This window comes from Lolium perenne, chromosome 6 (genome assembly GCF_019359855.2).
Source record: "Lolium perenne isolate Kyuss_39 chromosome 6, Kyuss_2.0, whole genome shotgun sequence".
NCBI lineage: Eukaryota > Viridiplantae > Streptophyta > Magnoliopsida > Poales > Poaceae > Lolium > Lolium perenne.
The window spans coordinates 137521428-137540495 of NC_067249.2; the positions used below are offsets into that span (position 1 = coordinate 137521428).

The window sequence follows — 19068 nt, forward strand, 5'->3', positions numbered from 1 at the left end:
CCGCAAACCTGGTGGGATGGTTGGCCGATGAGAAAACTCATCACAACCCAAGCATAATAATCACAATGAAGAGCTCTCAGGACACGTTGGAGGGACACACAACTCGAGGCCTCTCGCCGGAGTAATCAAACGACTCAGCAACGATACTGCATCATTGACATAATCGAAGGGCAACGTGCATCCGAGACCACACTACGCACCGACACCACTTGTGTCGAGAATCTGGCCGAAAGATCGCGCGCGTCCGAGATGATGCCACGACGCATATGTGCCACTGGATGGAGTCGAAGGGCATCACAAAGCAGAGACACACCCATTGAGCACTCTAGCATGGAGCACCCTCAATGCGCCGAAGAGCTCCGAGAAGGACCCGACACTAGAGCCTAGCAACCGGCAAGAAGAAGCTACCACCACACAAACCAAATCGAAGACCACGGCTCCGCCCAACACCATGCTAGAAGGAGCACCGCACAAAGGGCAGCAACACCTCCATAACCGCCCGACGGTCCGGCCGCCATCGTCAAGACCCAACACGGTCCACTGCCCGGGAACCCCCACCACCCTGTACGAAGGAAGCCGCCGGAGGATCCACCACACGCAGCAGCTGCGTTGCCTCGTGCTTCCACCGTCTGGCCGCCGGACGCCGAGCTGGGCCGCCCAGATCCCGCGCACAGGAGGGCTCCCTGTTGCCACCGCGCTGCTAGAGCTTTGCTCAACGACACCTCCTTGTGGGAGCGAGGACGGGGGAGACGGGGAGGCTGGCCGCTTGCCGAATCTGCGGCGCTCCGGTGTGGCCCGGCTCAGCCGCACGAGAGCGGAGCGGGAGCTCCTTTTCCTTTTCTGAAACTACTTACTTGACCGAATTTGGTGCTGATGAAGGAGCTAGCTAGCTCGTGCGAGGCGCGCCAACTGAAAAGCGCTCATGTGTTCTCATCCTTCTTCAACATGCATGAAAGTATATTTATTTTAGTAGTATAAAGTGGGCATTCCACTTTTGCGGTTATTACTTGGTTCTTCCACTTTTCATGTTTGGACTGCTGAAAAATAATAATAAAAAAGGGTAGCGTGTATGCAATCAATTTTATTTTGTGGATATGTCAGCTATTGTTTCTGAGTTTATTTTTGTGAGATATTTCTACATATCCAACACGTACACAAGGGAAAATTAGTTTTTTACTTGAGGATTCATATATTTCATGCCGCACTGCACCGTAGCAACTCACGGGCAAATTTCCTATACCTACGTACTAATAAAGGACGTAAGGTTTTTTTCCTCATTTTTCGTCCAAAAATACCCGTGCGTTGCATTGGGAGAGAAAAAAAATCCACAAATGTAATAAAATGTTAAACATACTCCATGTAGCTTCTCTTCGTGTCGCCAATAGCCGCCTTCGAGCTCTCACTGAGTGGATGTAACTCTCTCTATGTTTATAGTCGCTCAATGTCCGCTTCGATCGTAAGAGCATCTCCAACGGTCCCATGTAAATGGACAAAAAGTGATTGTTTGCATCCGGATGGTCAAAAAATACACCGGTCCTTGGCCAGCGGCCCGGCGCAAACTGACCGGCACGTTCGTGACCGCTTGCTTTCGTTCAAGCCCCGCTTAGCAGTTTGTACATTGCTTGTGCCGCATTGCTTGGACGCATGCGCTTCCTGTTGGCTTCAGCACCACCATCAATGAATGACACACGGCTACCGGGCTACGTCTATTTGACGCTCGATGGCTGGATTTTTGCGCCGCCATAAATGGCATGCAGTTGGAGTCCCGCGCCGTATTGAAGGTCTCCTTTTCTGCCGTCCGTTAAAAGGACACCGGGAGGTCTTGTCATCGCCCACATCTCCCTCCTGGCCGCGATCGTTTTGGACCGGCATTGGTTCTCTTGGCCGCGATCGAAGTCTCACAAAGATAAATCAGTGCATTCCCCCTGCTATTTCTGCTCGGCTCGGCCAGTTTGAACGAAAGCTTACCGTAAGTTAGAGACGCGGAGTGGATTCGAGGCGATTTTGTGCGGCAGGGACTATGGGGAACGCAGGAGGGAGGCTGGACGTCGGAGGGCAGCCGGCCCGGAGGCCGAAGGCGACGGAAAGAGTGCTCTACACTACTGCACTACTACAGACACCCAACCCTCTTGCTTTTTTCCTTCTTCTTTTCTTCAGTGCGTTCACTCTACAACACAACCCAGGCTTCCGACCGGCCACCAACCTCGCACGTTTGTCGCTCCTGGCCGATTCAATCGTGGACGTCACGTCGTCGGTGTTATTGGTTAACAGTATAATGGAACCACCTAGGAGCTCCACAGCGTTTTGACATTCTTAGCCGTTTGATCGGAGCATTAGTCAAGTCCCGTACTCGCCTTACAGAAACGTTTCCTCGATCGATCGTTTTTAGAAGGGCCTGTTTTCGTTACTGGGCTTCTAGTCCCAACATCGACTTAGGCTGCACTATATTGTTTGGGCCCCAAAAGGCTAAAATGGGCCTAGGCGTTTGGCCTTTACGTGGCTTTCCTCACCTGTGAAACCAGCCTCCCCTCTCCCTGGCGGCTGGTGGACCTTTTCCTCTTTCTTGCGTCGTCCACCGGTGGCGGCGGTGGCGGAAGTATTTTGCGGTGCCGCTCCACCGGCCTCGCGCCCTCGCCTCAGCATACCCTTCAACAGGCGGCACCAGGCGATGGTGAATACGGCAACTGCACTCTCTCCCTTCCTCCTTTTCCATCGGGCTGGCCTTCTTTCTTCACGGTGATGCAAGCACCGCCGCTTCTTCGCACAAAGTTTTCCCTTTCCTCTGGTTTAGGTACCCACTACTCCATACCTCTTCCCGAGACATCATCGCACTATCTAAGTTAGTCAATTGGGAATTAGCAGTGTGTTGCTTTCGCGGGTTGCTAATTTCATCTATTGAGTTCACGGGCCAGAAGCAGTTCATGATGTCCGTAACTCCATGAAGGAATTCCTAGATTCGTTGGGTTAGGAATTGATGCACTGTTTGAATTTATGTGGTTTCAAAGCTTCCTTGATTTATGTGAAGGATTTTCAATTTGCTATAAGGTATGTGTCTCCTTGGTGGTACATACGTTCAAATCAAAAGTTTGTAGAAGTACAACGTCTACTACCCAAGTTCCCTTACCGCTGCATCTCTTCCATAGGCGTAATCACTCACTGCCACACTTAGCGAGAAATTCCCCTTTACCAGCAAAGCACAACGAGGCAGCGTTGAGGGGCATGCATGAGCTGAAAGATATGATCGCCATCACCCTTTCCTTCTAGAGCTACTACTTGATGGAATTTAGATTTTCGTTGTATTGGTACGATTTATGGTTTTGTCACTGTACTTTGGTGCAGAAATCAACCAGGTATTTAGTTTGTTATACTCAAGTTGACTACATCAATCGGGCTCTACTTGGCATCAAATAATGAATACCGCTGGATCCAGAATGTTTTATTTTGGTAGTATTTAATGTATTGCATTATGCATAAGGTCTAAACTGCAACACTTTGCACTCTAGCTCAAGTCGTTTTCTATAGTTTTGCCTATGTTCTTATTCTTAGTTTTGGATTTGAACATTGGTCGGTGCATGTTTTCTAGACCCAAGCAACAGCGAACGATGCATTGGATGCGACATGACAACTCCTCACCCGCACCTTGTTCGCCTTGGCCTCATCGCCACCTTGTTTGTCCAACAAGGTTGTGAATCTGGAGGTAATCCGCCTTTGGTCAACGATCTAGCTTTCCTCTCTGCTCCCATTCTCCTTTCTCTGTTTTGTTATCTGCAATCTCTGATGTTCTTTAGATTACTGATACATCAGTTTCAAATATATTAGGTTGCACTTTGCCATACAAGTTCCAGTCCAATGGATCATTGGAACGGTGTATGAATCATTTTAAAGGGAAGTGCTTAAATGGCAAAAATCTTCAGAAGAGTCGGTAGCCCCATAACCCCATCTTCCCTATGTAAGAAAATCGAATATGACAATGCATGGCTGAATGTGAACTGTATACTGTCGATTTGGTCACCATTGATCATTTTCGATTTTCCTTCTCTTGACTATTCATTTCATGTTATAAGTCAAATACCTCTCATATGTACTTTCTATTCAGTTTTGATGGTATGTTAAGGTAATAACTTAGGAACAACTAAATTGCTTTGTTAGTAAGGATTTTTGTGTCCTTCACATGCAAATTCATTAATATCTCATTTGACCTCTAAGTATGTCTCATGACCTTTCAATACATACGTTCTGCTATTATCCTGCATTTTTCGATGGGTTGTAAATATTATCACAATTGTTTTTACCTTCTTGAAGCTAGAGTTTTGTTGTTTCTTCTTTTAGCAGGTGATATAACATCCCTTATCGGTGTAGTTTCTAAGGCCTCAAGTAAATGTAAAGTTTATCTTAACCATTGGGTATATCATATATTTAGTGTGGAACCATAGGCGGACCCAACCGTCCTTAAGCCCGGGCACGCACCCAGACTTCCGGTCGGCGGCGCAGTCTACTTGGATGAAAATTTGATGAATATTTTGTTGAAAATTTGGTTGGGCTTATAGTGCGCGCAGGCTTGATGAAAATCTTGGATCCGCCACTGTGTGGAACAAATTGCTAATTGTTTCATTTGTCAATATGTAGCTACTATATGTAACAACGGAAATCTATCATGCACTAGAAGATTTTTCTAAATTGGAATATTGTTGAGACTATTTACAATAATTCTCTCAAAGTTTATACTGAACACTACTAGGAAAAGGCTTATTGCCGGCGCACCAAAATTGCTTATTGCCGGCGCACTAGCGCCCGCCGTTGGAAACAGGCCGGTGATAATGGCTTACCGCCGGCGCACTCTTTGGTTCGCCGCGAAACTCGATTTATCCCCGGCGCACCTGCCTTGTTCGCCGGCGGTAAGTTATACCAGAAAACAAAAAAATTTAAATCTAGATCTAGATCTAGATCTAGATCTCGTGAGCTGCGGTTGTGGTGCCGTTTTTGCGTCATTCTAGTAGGCTGAGGTTGTTGTTCTTGTTGCTGCGCCGGTGTAGGAGGTGGAGGAGTGGGAGGCCGGAGGTGGAGGAGGCCGGAGGAGGTGGTGGTGGCCATGCGGAGGAGGCCGGAGGAGGTTGAGGCCGGTGGAGGAGGCCGAAGGAGGTGGACGACACCGGAGAGGAGGTTGAGGCTGTTGGAGGTGGCCGGAGGAGGCCATGCGGAGGAGGCCGGAGGAGGAGGCATGCGGAGGAGGCCGGAGGAGGCCATGCGGAGGAGGCCGGAGGAGGTCGACGGTGCAGCAGTTGGTGGAGTCCGTCGGAGGTGGAGGAGGAGGAAAAGAGAAGGAAGAGGGGAAAGTGAGGAAAGTGAGGAGGAGGTCGACGGTTTGCATTATATATAGGAGATGTTACCGCCGGCGCACCAAGTAGGGTGGTGCGCTGGGGGTATTTTTTCTTTTTTTTTTCACCCAAATCTTAAACCTCAAAAAAGTCCTGTTTCTGTTTTCCAATTGACGAATTCATTTTTTCTCCAAACGGCCGTAGGCAGTTGAATTCGAATAGGAAATTTCGCGTAGATCGATTTTGATATAAAAAAGTTTTTCATCGGAGGTCGTATGCAACCAGAAATCCCGTTTTACCGAAAGATGACGCCATTTTGCATAATACATCGAAATTCAAATTTTCAAATTTTTACTAAAACTAGATCACATATTACATGGGCATTTCAAAGGATTTTATTTTTTGAATTTTCTATCATTTTCTATTATTTTTTCGAAAACTGAAAAGGCGATTCCAGGGGGGGGGGGGGGGGTGGAGAGAAAAATATAGGCCGCTTATCCCCGGCGCCCCTCTTGGGTGGGGCGGTGGTGGTAATTTGTGTCCCACCGGCGCACCACCATAGAGGTGCGCCGGGGGTAAGGTGCCCAGATTTTTACTGTTCAGCCAGATCTCTTCGAATTTTATCCCCGGCGCACTAATTTTTTTTGTGCGCCGGCAGTATAGGTCCATCGCCGGCGCGGCGCTTATTTGGTGCGCCGGCAACATGTTCCACCGGTGCATGCCTATGGTGGTGCGCCGGCACCACTTGCGTGCAGCTATAGCCCTTTTCCTAGTAGTGGAAAGAATGTCTGTATGAAACATACAAGGAAGTTTTGTCAACAATGTTTAATTTCTGAAACTGTTGTGTTATTACAGTTAAATTGTAATGTCCAAACCTAGACATTGTCTAATACTTGCAAGTTTAGTAAGCGTAGTTTTCTGTTTATATCCAGTCATGATAGGCCTACATTTGAATTACAGGGCTGGTCCGGAAGCAAAGAAACTTCTTTCAAAGAAGAAGCTGCACCGTTCCTCACAAGAGGATGTCCATGTGCCTCCACCCTTTTACAATGGTTATACTTTTTTATCACATACTCTTATAGGTATGCTTTCCCTGATTCAATGATGCTTTGGCAAGTTTAGATATCGTTGTTGTTTGATTTGGTGCGGGGCGCCAATCAACTTTGATGATAAGCCCCTATCCTCATAACCATGATGTCCAGAACCATGCTGTCTTCTTTTGATGTCACGCTACTGCCAACGTGTGCTCTGTTTATTGTTGATTTGTGCAACAGATTATGCAAAAGAGAACATGTTTGATCATAGTGACTATTTCCAGGTGCCTAGCTATTTTTATCATTATAATATCAGTTATAGAAGCATAAGGGTCTAATCATGATTCATGAAGTGTGCTTTAAGAGACATAGCAAATAAATAGCAGTTCCTAATTATTCTTGAATATAATTTTATGTCTGTTGCTAGCTGACCATGTCATTTTTATTTGTAACATAAGAAATCTTTGACTTCTCTTGCCACTATGCACTGAACTTTCTTTTTCTCAGGATTGCTCCATGGTACATTCAGTGGAGTAGTAAGTTGGATGCGCACTATAAATTTTACTGATTTGGAGTCTGAAACAACACAATGTCCAATCAGTACATTTTCCTTTGGTGAGACATAGAGCAAATTTTTCTTTTCGTAATCCTACGTTGTATTGCACAAGAACTTTGACCAAGATTAGTAATTGTATTCTTGAATCCATGTTAAGTTTCCCCTTACCTTTTTCCTCCCAAGTTTATCTGTTGATTGGAAATATTACCCTCCAAAGTTTTTCGTATCACACATGTAATGTATCAGTTTCCTTTTGCATGCCACATATGAGAATATCAAAATATATAACATTTTATGTGCGGTTTATTTTAAAATGTTCGTTCTGTGCGCCGGTCAAAAGCAGGCTAAAATCATGTTTCAAATATATCTTCACAGCTGTTATGTTAGTTCAATTTGCAAGTACTACTTATATTGTATAAACTCGGGATGGATATAGTTGTTTTTGCTGTGTTCAAGGTGCTTTCATGATATCTCACTTCCTATTATGGTCCGACCTATCACCTATGAATATAGTTTCAAAGACAAATAGGCTGTTCGCCAACCTGCTATTATTTGCTATTATTTCTTCACTATCTCGGTCTCATAAGAATATCAACGTTGATGATGTCTCGGTGGAGAGAAACTACCAAATAATACAACTCACCCAGATCAATGCGACCCTTTGATCAATGAACAAATATATATTGTTAATTCACACAAATTTAGCCAACATATTTCGTTTATATATCTATTGAAATTCTGATTATTATATAAAAAAAATCATTATTCTTTCAAAAAAATTATTATTAATAAAATGGACGGACGCGGCAACGCGCGCTATCATGATCTAGTAGAGAAATGCAATGGGAGTATGGGACGGCGATCTCAACGTGTATGGTCTTATGGAGGCGTCATGGGCTGATCGAATTGGAGTGCGGCCCGGCTCTTAAGGACTTTTTTGCTAATAATTTGTTTTCTAAAAACTTCGTTGCAAAGTTTTCGATCCAACATGACACACCAAGTATCAGCCTCACAACGTTTTGAATCAATTTGGACCCGAAGTGCAAGTTCGTGTATCGCAAGAACACATCTTGCAAGTTTTTTTTTGTATAAAAATGCACCCAAAGTTACAACTTTACGAGTAGTGCAATTACCTCTAACTTAGCTTTACCTGAAGGGCACTTGAAACGCGAGTCAAATGGGTCAGCCATTGAGGCGGTCTATTAGCTCATATTTCTGCTTCCAAACAAATAATGTGTACATCTCTAAAAAAACAGTACTCTAATGATACTTCCTCCAATCCGTAGTACATCAAGAATAGAAGTTCCATCTGATATTTTATGTTGTTCATACGTAAGTATTGTGAGATAGGTTTGTGAATACTAATTAAAATGTTGATGCTACATGTGAAAATGTTTGGTAGAATCACAAAAAGAGGTGCAGTCTGCAGTCTATGTGAGCTGCATAACTAGCGGTCCAGCTATATATGCTCGAGCTCAAGAAAAGGCAGACACTTGGCAAGCACGATGAGATCCGTTCCATGAAGAGTACAAAGCACACGCAGCGTATGGAAATGGTATATTTCCGCTATAATCAGGAAGGAACTCAGGACGGGAGCAAGGAGCTGCGCGCCCGGCGATGGCGCGAGCCGAGGGACCACCGGGCACCGCCGGACAACGACCTCTTCATCTGGCACAGACGTCCGGAGCCCGATGGCAGCTCGCAGCAGGCGGCGCCACCGCCGTCCCCCTGGTTTTCTTTGCTGCTGTTCTTGTCTTGAGGAACCTGTCCGGAGGACACTACCGAGGGATCCATCGAAACTACGCGGCGAAAATCCCGCGTCCTCCGGCGCTGCGGCTCCGGCGAGCTCAACTGGTCGCACTGATCGATCTGCACGCGCAGCTCTTCCTGCCGTTGACCCGGCTGCTCGTGACCCAAGGTTCCAGCGTCGCCGGAAACCTGTTCGGCGTCGGCAGGAGATGCGTTGGAGTCGGCGGCGCCAGCTGCGGGGTCGTCGTCCAGGACGACGTGGGCGCGGCAGAGCGGGCAGTTGACGTGGGCGCGGAGCCAGGTGGCGATGCAGGGGGCGTGGAAGGCGTGGGCGCACCTGGGGAGCAGGCGGAGGAGCTCGCCGTCGAGGAACTCGCCGAGGCAGACGGGGCAGTCGGCGGCGCCCGGCACGGTGCCCGGTCGGTACCGCGTGAGCGCGATGGACTCGATCGCCGCCTCGTCGAGCCCCACGGTCCGGATGTGCCACGCGTGGTGGACGACCTCGTCCTCTGGAGGGCCGGCTTCGACGTCCGTCGCGGCGGCGGCGGCCGGCTGGGGGCCGTCTGCTTGGACGCCGGCGAGAAGGGACTGCTGCTGCTGCCGCCGGAGCCTCCTGCGGCGGATGAAACAGTAGATGGACAGGGACGCGAGGAAGAGGAAGAGGACGACGGAGGCGGTGACCACGAGCGGGGTTACCAGGTGGCGGCTGCCGTCGGAGGAGGGAGGGGGAGGAGAAGGGCAGTCGTAGTCGTCGGTGTCGTCGCTGCCGGGGCAGGGTTGCTTCAGCAGATCAGGTGGCATCGGGCCGGGGATGAGGGGACGCAGTAGGGCGACGGTGGGAACGAACGAGGAGGTTGCTGTTGCTTGCGCTTCTCCGCACACGCGTTTCCGGGAGCAGTGAAACCGCGGGCGTGGCCGTGAACTAGTAAAAGGGGCGGTGGGTGGCCATGGCCAACTTGCCGGTGGAGTCAAGTGTAGCCGTGCGCGTGGAAAAACTAGTCCTGTGTTCCTGTCGGCGTCACCGGCGCATCGCATCACCTGTTCTCCTCTCTGGGCTGGGAGAGCACTCTGCTGACCTCCACAATGACATGGCAGTTCCTGACCAAATCAAACCTAATCAAAAGAAAATTCTCACATAATCGCCCCAGACATCAGCGACAGCGAGGAGGACTACCTTTCTTCCTCTTCACCCTTCTCCATCCATGACTGAACTCCCGTCGGATCAACAGCTGGTCCTTATCCTTCCAGCATCCCAACCCAGCGATGAGCCTAGTTCAGTTTACAAGGAAGTTTCGGCGACTTGGCAGTTTGCCCAGACTTGTATTGCCCAATGGCAGTGAACAAGTAATTCGTGCTTTCCTGTTCCATTATTGTTCTGATTATAGTTTAAATTTGACCTAAAACCACGACAAGAATTATGGAACAGAGCAAGTAGAAAGGATCACTGTCAACTACTCAATTGTCATATGGTCATATTCATTTCATCCAATCGAACTTTCCGAGCGAGATTAGCTTTCTGAACCTGTTTACATTTGAATTAAAACAAGGACAAGAATTATAAAACGGACAAAGTAGAAAGGAGCACTCTCAACTACTCCTATAGTCATATGCATTTAATCCAATCAAGCTTTCGGAGGGAGATTAGTTTTCTGAACTTACTTACAAAACTGCGGATAATCTTTTACAACTCCCAGCAGCATGAATTGCAAAAACTGTGATAATACAACAGTTCCAGTAATGTAAACCTCCTGTGCGAGGGGACTGGCTCATAAATCATAACTGCATTATATTGCGTATATTTACAACAATGGTTTTGCTGAGAATTACCAACAAATTAAGGGATGATTTATTATTACTATTAGCCGGTACTAGCTATCTTTCAACCTATCATGACCTGAAAAACAACTCACCTCAGACACATGGTCTGACATAATCTCAGAAACTCAACCGTACAAGAACAGCACCCGCTAAAATGTGAATGGAAGCAAGTCCAGTAGGCCTAGTGCTTCTAGTCTGAGCTGGTGCTTTGGGTCTGACTGTTTGCCTGGCGGTTGGAGTATACATGCCCCATTTTTGTTCTTTTGGTCTCGAGGTATCTACGATTCTCCGTGGTTATTGGAGTTACCAAGGGCACCCTGCCCACAATGCTCAAGCCGTAACCCTTGAGACCGACATATTTTGCAGGATTGTTAGTCATCAACCTCATTGAACGGACTCCGATATCACGTAATATCTACAGAAAATAAGTGAGAAAAGTCATCAATTCCTTGCATATGTTTAAGATACTATAATAGCAGTAAAAGATTAGTAATGTCAAATTCATCAAGAGAACACATACACCAGATGGCTAAGGCCATCAAAACTAGAAACATTTTTGCAGTGCAGATCTACAGTTGTCTATATTGCGTGAATATGAAAATCAGTTCACTATGTCATCAGAGGCAATTTGAAATACAGGTCCAAACATGCCATATGAGGGATCATTGCGATCTTACCTGTGCACCGATCCCGTATTCCCTCGAGTCAACAGGCAGTCCTAGTTCCTCATTAGCCTCCACGGTGTCCCGCCCGTCATCTTGTAGGTTATATGCACGAAGCTTGTGACCCAGACCAATGCCCCTCCCTTCATGTCCACGAAGATAAACTAGTACACCCCTTCCAGCTTTCTCAATCATCTCCATTGACATTGAAAGCTGGTCACCACAATCACATCTTGCCGATCCAAAAATGTCTCCTGTGAGGCACTCAGAATGGACCCTCACTAAAATATCTTGACCATCGCCAATATCACCCTGTTGGTTGTTAAATAAGACATGGAAAAAATCAGGTTTTATGACGGAAATAATTACCTGACCTAACAACCAAGTCCTACAAAAGCATTATATGTCTTCAATGACTTACTTTCACCATCGCGATATGCTCGATCCCATCAATAATAGATCTGTAGCAGTAAGCACGGACATTGCCCCATCTCAAAGGTAAGCGTGCAACAGATGCACGTTCAATTAGCCTGTCTCTTTTTCTCCTATATCTGTAAAATAACTTCTGTGAGCAAAGGGGACAATGAAGAAAATGGGGCTTGTATCAGTGTATCACCTTCACTACTCATAAATATAACAAAGCACTTTCATTTTTAGTGAAGCGTAGCAACTAGGAGAACATATGGTAGTAAATTCACTTCATATCAGAAAATAATCTTTAAAACTTTTTATGTCACCAAAAAATAGTCATGGTGAAGGAAAAAAGAAAAGTATTCAGTATTTGCAATTCATAAAAAATGTCATACTGTAACTATTAGAGAGAAACCTTGAGGAAAAAAGAATAGTATTAAGTGCAATAGGAGCTATTAGTGACCTATGGCCTAAACAGCAATCAAAACTCTGTAGGCTAATGCAGGAATTGTCAGGAGCATAGAGGTGTTTAACAGACTTACCTAATCAAGTCAGCAATCGATATTATCTTCAAATTTTCCCTTTCGGCAAACACACGCAGCTTGGGTAAACGGGCCATTGAGCCATCCTCATCCACAATCTCACAGAGTACTCCGACAGGAGGTAGCCCAGCCAGCACAGCAAGATCAACGGCTGCTTCAGTGTGCCCAGCTCGTTTCAGAACACCACCCTCTCTGTACTTCAGAGGAAAAATATGGCCAGGCCTGTTGAAGTCTTGAGGCTTTGAGTCAGGAGATGCAAGAGTCATGACTGTCTTTGCCCTATCTTTTGCAGATACCCCCGTCGTTGTGCCTTCTTTAGCATCCTAGAGAACGCATTAGATAAATTCTATCTTAGTAGCGAGTATGCATCATCAGAAAAGTTAGTTAGGGAAGACTAACACATAGTTCATTACTATTTTCCAAAGTGAAACAACGAAATTAGTAATGATCTCTATTTGTGCCTTTATCATTATAACAATTTAATAAGATGGAAACCAAAGAAGAATTATAAAAGAGAAGGCCAATTTTGCAAAAAAAAACAGGGGTTGAAAAGCCTTAAATTGCATTGAATTGATGTGCACTTGTACCACAGACCTTCATATCGAATACTTGGGATAATTACTTGCTAGCTGCTACTATGCACAATTAACTTACCTAATCTCAAATGTGAGATGAAAATACAAGCAACATAATAGTATAGTGATGGTCTGATAACTAATAAACAGAACTAGATTTTTACCATCACGTTACTCATGACGGCTATGTACAAATGAGTTTCTCATCTAAAGTGGCAGCATGTGTATTTCTGCTTTCGTAGTGGAAACAGGTGGTAAGCAACATAAAAATGTTGCACATATAACACAAAAACTACATATCCTAGTGTTGGCACATAAATAAAATAGAAACATACCACAGTAATGGTGAATGCAGTACAGAGCTTCTCTTCATTTTCCTTTGATGAAACCATCAAAGGAAGGTTCAATCTTTCCAGGTCATCTTCTTTCATGCTAACACAAACAATTCCTGTGCTATGCCTAACTATAAAAGCCATGGCCTCTGGGGTAACCAAAGAAGCAGCCAATATAAGATCCCCTTCATTTTCTCTTGATTCATCATCGACGGCAATCACGAGCTACAAAAGTAAACCCAATGTCAGAAAAAATACCATGTGGCAGCAAAAGATCTTGTTAGAAAGATTGACAGTAGCAGATACTCTGTGAAACAAAGAATTGCAAGGCATACTAACTTTTCCTTGTCGAATGTCCTCGATAGCATCCGCAATAGACGCGAAGCCCTCGGTTGGGCTATCCAGATCAAGTTCGGCGTCGTTCTCATCGTTTAAGAACGTGTCCGCTAGGGCCACACGTGACAGTTCAGTAGAAATGATTTCTGCTGCAGCGACGGAACCCAGTGGGAGATCAGAGTCCGCGGTTGGATGGTCCTGGCCTCGCAAAGAAGTGCTCTTTCGTAGCAGCGTGTCGTCGTTTTCCGAGTAACCGTCGGCTGGAAAACCGACATTCTTTCTCAAGGATGCCGCTATCGCCAGTCCCGGGGATTTCATGTTGGCACTTCTTGAATTCGCGGGAAAAGAAACCGATCCCTTTGATTCCTTGGAGACATCACTGCTTCTCAAGAACTGCACCCTGCATTTGCACAGAAAGGAGGAGATGGAACAGACAGATCAGTCTCACTCGTTCGATTCCGTAGATTAATTATGTCCAGAAATTAGCAGGAGCGTGCTTTTCAGAAATCTACAGTCTTGCTGGATTTTCCTCACCGAAATTGCTATCGATAAAGCGGCGATAAGAAAAAAATATGAAGTACAGATATATGGAAGTATGGAACTACTAGTTGCACATTTGCAAAACTAAAAATGCATGCGCATATTTTGAAAAGGTGTAACTAGCCAAATTCGGTTGGATAAGGAATCAAAGCGTGGGATGGTTACCCAAAAAAAAAAAAAGAGCCTGGGATGGTTGACTCAAAAAGAGGCATTTCCTTTTTTGCTGTTGTTATCGGTATCTTAAAACTTCCTTTTCTTGTCTTCTTACGACAGAGTTGCAACCGAAATTAACTCATTCATTCATCCATCAATTTACACGCTCACACTAGAGAGACGCCGAAGGGAATCAAGAGGTGCGTGTGACCAGAACAAGACGTGCAGAGGGAGGAGGGTGGTCTGAGGGAGAGCTTACGGGTAGCGGCGGAGCGCGGCGACGGAGGAAGACGGCGGCGCAATCGAGGCCATCCCGACGCTCCCCTCCAGGACAATCGCGCAACCTGCTAACCAGCATCGGAGAGCACCAAAATCAGCGACACAAGGTCAATAATCAAAATAGTCAAATTCGGGTAGTCCGAAGACACGCGAGATCTGGGCCCGGGCAGGCACGACGAATCAGCGACTCTGCCCGCTGACGATCGCACGAGACTCGGAAACGAACTGGGGGCGCGGCAATGGCACTTACCGGTCGGGCGGTTGTCCGGCGAAGTCCCCGGAGGCGGCGAACAAGTGGCAAGGAGAGGAAAGAGAGCTTGGGTTCTGTTTCTTGGAGTTGTGGTGGTGTTCCGGTGGGCGATTAGGGATGGGGTTGGTGTGGGTGGAGAAGAGGGGGCAGACAGGGCGCGTGATTTATAACGTGCGTGCGGTGCGGGCACAAGCGCGGCAGGTTCGCGCTACTTGCCTCGACTCTGGATGGAGTTTCTTGGGCGGGGGTTTGGTTTTGGTCCATCGATCGATCTAGACCGGATTCGCTACTCCTGCGGCTTGCCGAGTTTGGTTTGGTTTTTTACTTTCTTGTTATGTTTGTTTTGTTGGTGTTAGGGCATGTACAATGGTTGATAAGACGGTCTTATCTTATGCTTGTTGATATGACAACAAAACATGGTATACAATGGATTATTTTTTTTGTCTTATCTTTAGCCTCGTGTATTTCTAAAAATATGGTGAGACATATTGTGCTAAGAGATGATCTCTTAGCCAAGAGAAGGCAAAGATCTTTTTTTGTTTCTCTCTTCTCCAACTCAGCAATTATCTTATGTGGCATTCCTAAGATAAGACTAAGATAAGACCATTGTACATGCCCTTACGCACCCGGACGACCTCCGTTCTGCCTCCGCTCTTCTTCTTCCCGCGGCCAAGCGGAAGCCTGGAGCATATGAACCACTAGATGACCAACTCATGGCTGCGCCGTGCCGCCAAGCCACCCGTCAAGCCACCACGCCGCTAAGCCACCCGCCAAGCCACTCTGAACCCTAATTTCGTTCCCCAATCTCTCTCTCTAATAGCGCGTAACGCTTCACCCCCGCGGCTCGCCGCTTAAGAGCCACCGGACGGTACCCAAATACTGGCCCCCTCACCGTTTCTCAGCCTAAACCGTGTCAAGGTTTTTATTGGACTGGGATTACATAGTTCAGAGTGCTGATTACGGGGATTAGGAGTTCAGGGTTCGATTTAGCTTTTCCCTACGACTTCAAGGTTTGTTTTGGACTTTTTCCGACTGAAAAACATCTCATGTCAACAGAGAAAGACCGAAAAAACATCTGATATTGTTCGGGTGAGTGAGAGGGTCAGAGAGGAGAGTGGGGATTTGAGGAAGAGGAAAGCCGAGAGTGGAGGAGGGGGCCGCCGACGGAGGTTGTCATAGAACAATCAGGCGGCGCTCGACGAATAGGATTAGGGGCTCCGTTTAAGGAGAGATGACGCGAGGGGAGGTGGAGCCATGAAGGAGAGTCGGGGAAGGAGGGCGTTGTTGTTGTCGGTTGCTGCGGAGGGGGCGTAAGATAGCTCGGCACGTTGAAGGGGCGCTTTGTGTTGAGGAGAGATGGTAGCAATGAGAAACGTGTCTGAGCATGTTGGTCAAAGCAGGTCATCATTATTGGTTCGTATTGGCAGTTCTCATTCCCCTCGCTCCTGCAGGCCCCAGCTACAGTAGTTGAGAGTCGACCCTCGTGAACAGGGCCGACCCTAGGTTGTCCTCAGTGGTGATGCTGATGGGGAAGGGGGTAGAGGCGGGATGCTAGAGCTTGTAGAGTTCTTGGTAGGCTAAATGAAAGTATGTGTAGTTTGGTTCCGCGTCATCAAAGGAGAAAAGGTGTGGGATCCCTTCGGCTGGATCCGATGCTGCTTCGATGGTCTTCTATTTGTCACGGAGCTTCGCTCCGTTGAGCGAAGTCGTATGCGGTGAGGTAGGGAGCGGTGGAGATCTCCATCAATAAGGTTGATGATCTTTTTGGATCTGGTGTCCACCATCGGGGCTTGATATCCTCTCTACGCGCTCGATCGTCATGAAGACGAGGAAGAAGAGGGGCTTCAATGCTCATGCCTGCTGGTGGATGGATCTGCATTAGGGGCAAGGGAGCTTCTTCACTATGGCGAGCTTGTCGTTGTTCCCTTCATGCAAAATATAAGGGCTTAATCTCGTTTTTTCACTTTTACTCTGAGGTCCTAAGTGCAAAATATAAGGGCGTGTGTGTAATTTCGTTGTTGGCCCATAATCAGGATTCAGGACACGGTTTAGGGGAAATCGGGAAAAGCCTCAAATTACCAGCCAATCAAGTTTGTCGGCTGTATCGGGTCTGCAGTAGGGAGCATGACATTACCGTGCCCGATAACGGACGTGGACCAAAATGAAATTTAACGAACGTGGGGCCCGGCCGGCCGTCGAAGCAGACAAGAGGTGGCTGCATTGACGGATCGATGGTCAAAGCCGACTCCGGCCACTGCATCTGGATGAGATTTCAGCGCTGAAATTCGCTACTTTTTCAAGGGAGCCGAGCCTGGTTTTGTGTAGTGCGTCCTCTTTCCTGCGATTCCTTTTCGGTTGACGTCGACGCTTACGATAGCAAGCGTCTGGCCGTCTGCTCGTGGATACCCGACGCTGACGCATGGTAACTAACTACAACGTACTTAAAGAAAAATTGCGTGATGTACATGTCCCGGCTCATCCGAGTGCTGCTAAATTACCAGATCAGCTCACATTTACAAAGCGTTTTCTCTACTGTCCATCACCAGTTAATTACTCAAAACCACCCACTCTGAAATCATTTATTATTGCTTGAAACCCTGCTTCATATTTTCTTTCTTTCTTTTCAATCATGGTCCAAATTTGAGGCCCGATGCAGACCAATAAACGTGGATCAAATCTGATCCAAATTTAAATCAGAAATATGTTTGAAGGAACTTATATGAAGCCGGACCAATAGAGCGTCCGTAGAGATTGTTTTTTCTTTAAAATATAGTGTACTGATCCCCTAAAAACATATGTGTGTTCTGGTGGGTTTTTTCTTCAGTTTATTTATTTTTTGTTACGGTTTCTCTTTTTGGTTTTCTATGGTTAGTTTTGTTTGTGATTTCTTCAAGCATTTTCTGTTTCGCCTTCTTCTAATTTCCCCGCATTTATACGAGTTAGGGTTGTTCATCGATGGGCTTGTACCAACCCGTCAAAACAATTAATCCTAAACTCAGTACGACCAAATCTTCTCGAACGCTTTTGAGTCTAAGCGCCGAGGACCGGATCGGGTGCCCCTGTCTTTTTTATAAGCTCCATCGACTTCACCTTCCATCCTACGCTTTGCAGGTTTTCGCGTCATCTTCCTCTTTGTCCTCCGCATATGAATGATGGTTGGAGGGAACCTGCAGCAGATATGTAAAATCCTCTTCCTGCAAAGACTCAAACTGCTGAACATTGGTAGTAGCAGTTAGGGCATCTCCAGCGGCGCGACACATTTCGGACGTCCTGCGTCGGGCCAAATGGTCGAAATCGTTCGGGCGTCCGTTTGCGTCGGGGTGGCTCCAGTAGCACGACGCATAATTTTTTTTTCATTCATGAAGCCATAATTTGCATTAATAAAAAAAACATAAAAAAGCCAGAAAGGCGTGGTAAACGTAGGTGCTGCCTACTGGTCGTCGTCGCTCACGGGGTCAATCAACTCCGGCGTCAACCATGGAAGCTCGTACGCCGGCGGCGGCGGAGGAGGTACCGCCGCATGGGCAGGAGGTTGTGGCCAGGGATCACACGCCGGAGCAGCAGGCGGAGCGCGGTCGTTGGAATGCGTCGGCGTGGCCGGAGGAGTCGCCGGTCTCTCCTGCGCGAGCGCTGACTCGCGGAGCTGGATTGCGAGCCCGTCCCACAAAGCGAGCTCGTTGAGCTCATCCTGCTCGCTGTTGGCTAGTGCCATGGCAATGGCCTCCTCCTCAGAAATGTCCGGCGGCTGGGTCTCCGGATCCCATGCCGGCCCGCCGTCGTCGTGGTCGTACTGTGCCATGGTCACGTCCTCCTCCTCGTCCTCGTCGGCGTCCTCATCCTCGTCGGCGTCCTCGTCCTCATCCTCCTGGTTGTTCTCTTCTTCTTCTGTGGCGATCTCGCGCTCGAAGTAGTCTACGTCGGCGAGGTAGCCAGCGCGGCGGCGCGCGTCGAACTCCGACGACCCGAATGAAATCCAGTTGTAGGAGTTCAGCGCGTACGCCGGATCCTCCCGCAGATCCGACGGCAAGATCAATCGGCGGCGGCGCACCTCGTCCCGCCGCTCTCGCCCCTCGCGCGAAACGGAGGGAACCGGCACGCGCCTCGAGTTGAGGTACCAGCCCCCTCCTGGCAAGTTCGCGTCCAGCCATGGTACCAGCCGGTTTTCCTCCCATAGCTGCCGCGCGAAGTCGACACGGACGTACCGGCCGACCCGTGCCTTCTTGCCGGACCGCGAGCCGCTAGACTCGTGGTCATTCTTGGACTTGCGGAACGGCCTGTATTTCTTCCCCATGGCGTCGGTGGGGTGTATACCGTGGGATGTGGCAATGGTTTGGTCTGGGAAATGGCCGCCGACAACGTCCCTTTAAGAGGCTCAGACGCCATCTCGCCTTCAATGGCCTGCCACTGCAACACCGCCTCGCTGCGCACGTTCGCGGAAGCCGAGGCACGCCATTAACGCAGCCCTGCAAAGGCTGCAGCGCGCCGCTCGCAAGTAATGCCGCGGAAGACGATGCAG

The 19068-nt window shown here is 47.6% G+C and overlaps 3 protein-coding genes across 10 annotated transcripts; 1 reads left to right on the forward strand and 2 right to left on the reverse strand.

Annotated features, from left to right (window-relative positions):
• Positions 1–2423: 2423 nt before the first annotated feature.
• Positions 2424–7072, forward strand: LOC127334404 (uncharacterized). 7 transcript variants are annotated; one of them, XM_051360849.2, is made up of 5 exons: positions 2424–2791; positions 3584–3697; positions 3820–3922; positions 6276–6367; positions 6857–7072. In XM_051360849.2, exons 1-5 carry the CDS (start codon positions 2740–2742, stop codon positions 6973–6975), a joined length of 480 nt encoding a protein of 159 aa, XP_051216809.1. In that variant the 5' UTR covers positions 2424–2739; the 3' UTR covers positions 6976–7072. The 7 variants fall into 7 exon arrangements, 5 of the variants coding, with proteins under 5 accessions (XP_051216809.1, XP_071678792.1, XP_051216808.1 ...); XM_071822691.1 differs by having other exon boundaries at positions 2434–3475; positions 6276–6397; XM_051360848.2 differs by having other exon boundaries at positions 2434–2791; positions 6276–6397.
• Positions 7073–8242: 1170 nt separating this feature from the next.
• Positions 8243–10063, reverse strand: LOC127334403 (uncharacterized). The gene is made up of 2 exons (XM_051360847.2): positions 9829–10063; positions 8243–9752 (listed from the first exon to the last, which is right to left on the reverse strand). The coding sequence occupies exon 2, from the start codon at positions 9687–9689 to the stop codon at positions 8490–8492; it is 1200 nt and encodes a 399-aa protein (XP_051216807.1). The 5' UTR covers positions 9690–9752; positions 9829–10063; the 3' UTR covers positions 8243–8489.
• A 353-nt stretch (positions 10064–10416) lies between these two features.
• LOC127334402 (probable bifunctional riboflavin biosynthesis protein RIBA 2, chloroplastic) lies at positions 10417–14705 on the reverse strand. 2 transcript variants are annotated; one of them, XM_051360845.2, is made up of 8 exons: positions 14553–14705; positions 14283–14367; positions 13334–13730; positions 12998–13219; positions 12088–12410; positions 11556–11685; positions 11150–11446; positions 10417–10887 (listed from the first exon to the last, which is right to left on the reverse strand). In XM_051360845.2, the coding sequence occupies exons 2-8, from the start codon at positions 14333–14335 to the stop codon at positions 10663–10665; spliced, it is 1647 nt and encodes a 548-aa protein (XP_051216805.1). In that variant the 5' UTR covers positions 14336–14367; positions 14553–14705; the 3' UTR covers positions 10417–10662. The 2 variants fall into 2 exon arrangements, with proteins under 2 accessions (XP_051216805.1, XP_051216806.1); XM_051360846.2 differs by having other exon boundaries at positions 14283–14370; positions 14553–14702.
• Between the last annotated feature and the right edge of the window lie 4363 nt (positions 14706–19068).